Here is a 6,790-nt window from a genome sequence, read left to right as displayed (position 1 = left end):
GGGGGGGGGCTGGGGAAATTTGAAAAGCGGCCACCATGGGAGAAAAAAAATTATCCAGTGGCCCCCGAGTGAATTGAGTTTTAGACCCCTGATCTAGAAGTTTGTAAACAAACTTTTTGAAGATGCAGCCCTGTGAATATGCACTTCCTTGTGTCTCAACTCTGTCTGATGTCTGAACTACAACTCAATATCTGAACAATGTAATATCATCACTGCTTGCAGGAAGCAATGCATGATGGGATATGTAGTCTTGAGAAATGTAGATTGCATCATATCAAGCAGCAGGGAAATAGACGCAAAGCACGCTGGGAATCCAGGAAGTTGGTAAAAGTGATGGGTTGACAGAAGGCAGCACTCACTACATAAAAGGGATTCTTCTCAGTAAGCTTTGATTTCATTATCAAGAACATCTCTAGTATGTATTCCTATTACAATGCTGATGTTATAACAGGAGGGGATAGGCTGGGACTTAGCAACTCCATTAATTTTCCAGCTAACTCCTGTGTCATCAATAGCTCACCAGGCATTTTCACCATATATGGTCTCAGAGACTGAACAAATTGTAAGCCTCCCACTTCCACAGCAAGCAATGAAAGAGTAAAAAAAGTAGCAGTGGTCAGTAAAAAAACAAAAGTACAAAAGAAGAGTTATAGCAGTAATAATAATAACTAGGGATGCACCGATACCGATACTAGTATCGGTATCAGTGCAGATACAGAGTATTTGGGCAAGTTCTCATAGTAAAATGCTCTGATACCTTCCTCCATACCGGAACTTCCGGCAGAGGGAGATTTCCTTTAACTGGCAGTGCCGCGAGGGAATATGGAACCGGCTTCCCGATCAATCAGGAACCCGGGCAGCAGGTTATGACTCCCTGCCCGGCGTCCTGATGGGCCGGGAAGCCATCTCCATGCTCATTGGCTGGGAACCCGGCTTCACTGCCAATCAACATCGAGCTGGCCAAACTTTAAAGCTGAAATCCAGACGAAACAAAAGTCGTGTGTTTTTTTTCCTTGAATCTTTGTGTGTTTTGTGTATTTCCTTCAGATCTGTGCAGTAATCCAGTGTGAAACTTGGAGTTTCCTGTAATAAAGACCAGTCACTGCTGCTCTCTCTACGTGTGCCGGGTGACTGGTCTTGTCTCCGCCCCTTCCTATAGTTTCTGCAGGGAGCCTGTAGTGGGTAGGGCCTGCTGAGTCCCTGCCACAGCTCTGCCCAGACTATGTACAGCACAGTGATGATGTCACTGTTACTTTTGCAAGTCAATAACTGTGTTAGCAAAGGCATTTGGTGTGGCTATTGGAGAGTATGTTTAAATAAAAGTTTTTGTGCCCAGAGTTCAGCCTTAATTTAGATTTCAAAATACAGTTATAATATAAAACAATGGTTTGCCCTGTGCTGTTTTTCGTGTAGGTGACTCCTGAGGACTGTTGTGAAATAGTTTCCACGTGTAAAGAGAATGGAGTTATGCTCGCAGTGGGACACGTTTTGCGCTACCATCCAGTTTCAATACAAATAAAGGTAACATTGCGCAATAGCTGCTCATTTAACAATATGTATGGAGGGCTCTAAAATAGTTTATCTGGCTGTTCATGTTTGTGAAGTTTCACGAGTGAAAATCCTCTGCATTCTATATAAAAAAAAACCTTTCATGTGAAGTTCTATAGACGCACAAAGGCTTTAGAACATCATGTTACTGCTCCAGGCCATAAGATATGTATACATCTACAGGAAACCGCTGGGAAATGAGATGGACCAATGTGTACTGTGGGAAAAAGCTCAGAAATGGGGGAGTACATGAGAGCTGCAACTGTCTCTGTTTTGTATAGCTGTCCATAGACAGGAGGATTTGGGAAAAGATTTGATAAAGATTTTTTATAGAGCTGATTGTACAAACAGAAACACATTTGCAATTTTTTTATGTGATTCATACTCTCTCCCCCTCTCTCTCTCTCTTTTCTCTCTACCCCTCTCCCTCCCTTTTCTCTCTCCCCCTCTCTCTTTTCTCTTTCCCCCTCTCTCTTTTCTCTTTCCCCCTCTCTCTCTCTTTTCTCTCTCCCCTCTCTCCCCCCTCTCTCTCTCTCTCTCTATTCTCTCCCCCCTCTCTCTCCTTTCTCTCTCCCCCTCTCTTTTCTCTCTCCCCTCTCTCTCTCTCTCTCTCTCTCTCTCTCTCTCTCTCTCTCTCTCTCTCTCTCTCTCTCTCTCTCTCTCTCTCTCTCTCTCTCTCTCTCTCTCTCTCTCTCTCTCTCTCTCTCTCTCTCTCTCTCTCTCTCTCTCTCTCTCTCTCTCTCTCTCTCTCTCTCTCTCTCTCTCTCTCTCTCTCTCTCTCTCTCTCTCTCTCTCTCTCTCTCTCTCTCTCTCTCTCTCTCTCTCTCTCTCTCTCTCTCTCTCTCTCTCTCTCTCTCTCTCTCTCTCTCTCTCTCTCTCTCTCTCTCTCTCTCTCTCTCTCTCTCTCTCTCTCTCTCTCTCTCTCTCTCTCTCTCTCTCTCTCTCTCTCTCTCTCTCTCTCTCTCTCTCTCTCTCTCTCTCTCTCTCTCTCTCTCTCTCTCTCTCTCTCTCTCTCTCTCTCTCTCTCTCTCTCTCTCTCTCTCTCTCTCTCTCTCTCTCTCTCTCTCTCTCTCTCTCTCTCTCTCTCTCTCTCTCTCTCTCTCTCTCTCTCTCTCTCTCTCTCTCTCTCTCTCTCTCTCTCTCTCTCTCTCTCTCTCTCTCTCTCTCTCTCTCTCTCTCTCTCTCTCTCTCTCTCTCTCTCTCTCTCTCTCTCTCTCTCTCTCTCTCTCTCTCTCTCTCTCTCTCTCTCTCTCTCTCTCTCTCTCTCTCTCTCTCTCTCTCTCTCTCTCTCTCTCTCTCTCTCTCTCTCTCTCTCTCTCTCTCTCTCTCTCTCTCTCTCTCTCTCTCTCTCTCTCTCTCTCTCTCTCTCTCTCTCTCTCTCTCTCTCTCTCTCTCTCTCTCTCTCTCTCTCTCTCTCTCTCTCTCTCTCTCTCTCTCTCTCTCTCTCTCTCTCTCTCTCTCTCTCTCTCTCTCTCTCTCTCTCTCTCTCTCTCTCTCTCTCTCTCTCTCTCTCTCTCTCTCTCTCTCTCTCTCTCTCTCTCTCTCTCTCTCTCTCTCTCTCTCTCTCTCTCTCTCTCTCTCTCTCTCTCTCTCTCTCTCTCTCTCTCTCTCTCTCTCTCTCTCTCTCTCTCTCTCTCTCTCTCTCTCTCTCTCTCTCTCTCTCTCTCTCTCTCTCTCTCTCTCTCTCTCTCTCTCTCTCTCTCTCTCTCTCTCTCTCTCTCTCTCTCTCTCTCTCCCTCTCTCTTTTCTCTCTCCCCCCTCTCTCTTTTTTCTCTCTCCCCCTCTTTTTTTTCTCCCTCTCTATTTTCTCTCTCTCCCCCTCTCTATTTTCTCTCTCTCCCCCCTCTCTATTTTCTCTCTCTCTCTCTCTTCTCTCTCCCTCTTCTCTCCTCGCTCTCTCTCTCTCTCTCTTTCTCTTTCTCTCTCTCTCTCTCTAAGTGTGCGCTGCGTGTGGTCAGGCAGTTCAAAAGCAGCAACTACGACCTTTGACCTTATGACACACCAGCTGAAGTGTCCAGCAGGAATCCAATAAAAGATTGGCTAAATATAAACCTTTCAAAAGTAAACCATCAGAATTCAAGTAAAAAAATGTATTCAGAATTATGTATTCTGCAATCACTGTTTGGCCAAAAATGATCAAACTGTTTTTTTCGACAAAAGTCAATAAAAAAATGTTGTCGAGTAGAGGGGGCCGACGGGGCCACACACTGCTCAAATTTCAGACAGTGTATGGCCAGCTTTACTAACATAGAATTCTATCTGTTGATTTTAATCTTTGTGCCGAGCCTTGTTATATTCTCTGTTAATAAGTAGCTCTTGCCGAGTATGAATGCCGCTTTTAACACTACTGAAATCAGTTAATGATAAGTTCAGATAGTTATTGAGTGTCTCTGAAATGCATCAGTTCAAAGATGAAAAGCAGTTACTGCGCCAATAAAGAATCCAATTATTAGAGCAACCATAAATGAAATATTTCACCAGATTAACAGGAAGGGTGAACTTTGCTTCCTATGGGTCTTCATAACACATGAATCAACACCCACTGGAGATCCTTCACTTACTAGCTGATGGCGCCATCCAGACATTAAAAAAGTCAGTAAAGCCAAAAGTATAATTGTATTGGCTAACGCGATATGACCGTCGTCTTCTCAATGGATTCAACGGGTCACAAGAACTGCAGATAGAGATGAACTATCAGAAAGCTCTTCAGTCTGTCTCCTGATATCAACAGGAATATAAGAATATTGGGAGCACTACAAACTAACAAACCAAGAAAGCTTTCTTTTCTTTGTAATAAAAAATCTTAAAATAAAAAAATTATTTCTTTGGAATTAAAATATGATACATAGTTACAAAAATATTTCTTCTAAGGGCTTGTTCACACCAATTGCGGTGCGTTCCAGAGTGGTAGCTGCTGGAACACACAGCAATCGCTCATTAAACTTGCCCTTTCATTCTGGGGTGGGAGGGGGCATGACGGTGCATTGAAGTCAATGGTACCGCAGCCGCAGCCACGCCCCCCCACCGCTTGCAGTGTGATCGGACGGGTGGCAAAACATTACCTGCGTTCCGGTCCACTGCAAACGCAATAAATAAATAAATAGAGCATGCAGCATTTTTTTGCATTCATAGTGGAACAGAACACAGGCAATGTTTTGCCACGCGTCCGATCGCACTGTGAGTGGGGAGGGGGGATACTGCTGTGTCATTGACTTACATTCACCACCACGCCCCCTCCAGCCCAGAACAAAGGGGGAAGTATAGTGAGCAATGGCTGTGCGTTCCAGAAGCTACCACTCTGGAACACACCGCAATTAGTGTGAACAAGCCCTAACTGAGGAAAACTAAAGCACACTTATTCATTAAAGCGGACCTTTACCCCCTGTCACTAAAAATCACGTCAGGGTGCAGCTCTGTATGGTGATATGAGATCTTCTTACATTCCTCTTGGGTATTAGTGATGTAATGTGCTTAAGCATTGCATCCTGGGAAGATTGCATCAGCTGAGCATAGCTAGGAAATCTCATCTGTAATCTCACGAGATCTCAGGGAAAGGCATTTTCCTCCCCTGAGATGATGTGTATGGTCACATGTTCTAGTCACATGTGCCAGAGTTCCAGAAAGTAAAGGGAAATAAATAATAATCTGCCCTTAGTAAAAATGGCCACTGTCAGAAGACTGGGGAAGAAAATAGAAATAAGGTATGCAAGGAATACAAAGCCGGCAATTATCTAGAAGTATGTGTTTGAAGATTGTCATTACAAAACATTTCTAAAGGTGTGTTTGTTGTCATTTCAAAGATATGGGTACAGTTCCTCTTGATGGTGTTATTTGCTGAAGTGTTTGTTTATTTATATTAGTTACACTTTGGGAAAGCATGTTTAAAAACATTCCTATACTTAACAACCACAATCTTCCTGACTATCCTGTGCGAAAAAGTAATATTAATCATATTAAAGTGGCACTAAACTCAGACCAAGTACCAGTACCAATACTTGTCCAAGTACTCACAGATACAAGTACTGATACCTTTTTTGTGTGTCATGTGAAGGTTTTTCTTAAACAATACAGACTCGTGAAAACGCCAAGTATCAGACATCCCTAATAAAAAGTGCTGATTGCCATAACAGTCTCTGTAAACCTCAATAATCATCTCTTCGTGTCCTTGTTTTAGGAGCTGATAGATTCTGGAGTTATTGGAGATATTGTCCACATCCAGCACTTGGAACCAGTAAGTATCCTATAAAAAGAGCAGGACACATAATGACATCATAAGAGGGTTGTCCAAAAGTGGTTGATATGGGCAGGGCTGGATTTACTCTCTCTGCTGCCCCAAGGCAAGGGTCCTTCTGCAGGCTGCATACAATGTCGCCGCGATCACTTGTACAAAACAAGCGGCGGCTTCCCCGCTGTACATTTAGCTCTGCTTGCCCAAAGCAGGGCTAAATGTAGAAAACAACTACCTGCCCGGGTATCGGTTGATAGAAATTCCACACCCCTGTTGCTCCTCTACTCCCTGCTGCCCCGAGGCCGGGCCTTGTGGGAAATCCGGCCCTGTGTATGGGCTGCTGCTTATATTCAAAAATCGTTGCAGATCTCCTCTGATATCCAATGTAGGGATGGATGATGGGCCTCAATATTCCATTTAACTGTTGCTATTGTTACTGCATCCTCCATAGTTCTTCCTCCTTATCACACCTAACAGATATATAAATACATGTCATTAGGGAATGTAAGATGTGTGTACAATTGTTTCTCTACAGTTTATATATCAAGGTTTTTTTTGTTTTTTTTCCCTACTGTGAAGGTTGGATTCTGGCACTTTGCACACTCGTTTGTGCGAGGAAACTGGCGTAACGAGAGTGAAAGCACATTTTCTCTGCTGGCTAAATCTTGCCATGACATCGACCTGATCTGTTACTGGATGGGTAAACAAAGGTACAGTGGCTACATCATAAGTAATTAGTGTCCTTTCAGACCTTTGCAGTGATGTGTGTTGGAAATGTCTCTTATTGCGTGCCTTTATGTGTGCTTCAAACCCAAGAACAACAATCTAATATATTGCAGCTTTCTAGTCCTTAGATGTGGTGGCTGCATTCGTTTTTTTTTCAGTCGAGAATATTTTCATGCCTCCATAGATATAGTGGAGGAGTGAAAACAGCCACCCTAGGACAGGAAGTGAGTTCAGGGCCGTCCGTATAATGAGGCGGTCACCTCAGGCGACATCTCATTTTGTGGGGGG

General features: G+C 43.8%; 1 protein-coding gene across 1 annotated transcript in view; it reads left to right on the top strand.

The window, feature by feature from the left end:
- The window catches only part of LOC108783928, a 56,092-nt gene that overhangs the window by 30,771 nt on the left and 18,531 nt on the right, over positions 1-6,790 (top strand). Inside the window, exons 6-8 of the mRNA XM_018552638.1 lie at positions 1,414-1,521; positions 5,723-5,779; positions 6,356-6,486. Of these exons, the coding sequence (XP_018408140.1) occupies positions 1,414-1,521; positions 5,723-5,779; positions 6,356-6,486 (296 nt within the window). The remainder of the gene's footprint in view (positions 1-1,413; positions 1,522-5,722; positions 5,780-6,355; positions 6,487-6,790) is intronic.

Source organism: Nanorana parkeri, unplaced genomic scaffold (assembly GCF_000935625.1).
Source record: "Nanorana parkeri isolate BGI_ZX_2015 unplaced genomic scaffold, ASM93562v1 scaffold94, whole genome shotgun sequence".
In the NCBI taxonomy this organism is placed as follows: Eukaryota; Metazoa; Chordata; class Amphibia; order Anura; family Dicroglossidae; genus Nanorana; species Nanorana parkeri.
Note: the sequence above shows the minus strand (reverse complement) of the source record. Positions and strands in the feature narration are given on the sequence as shown.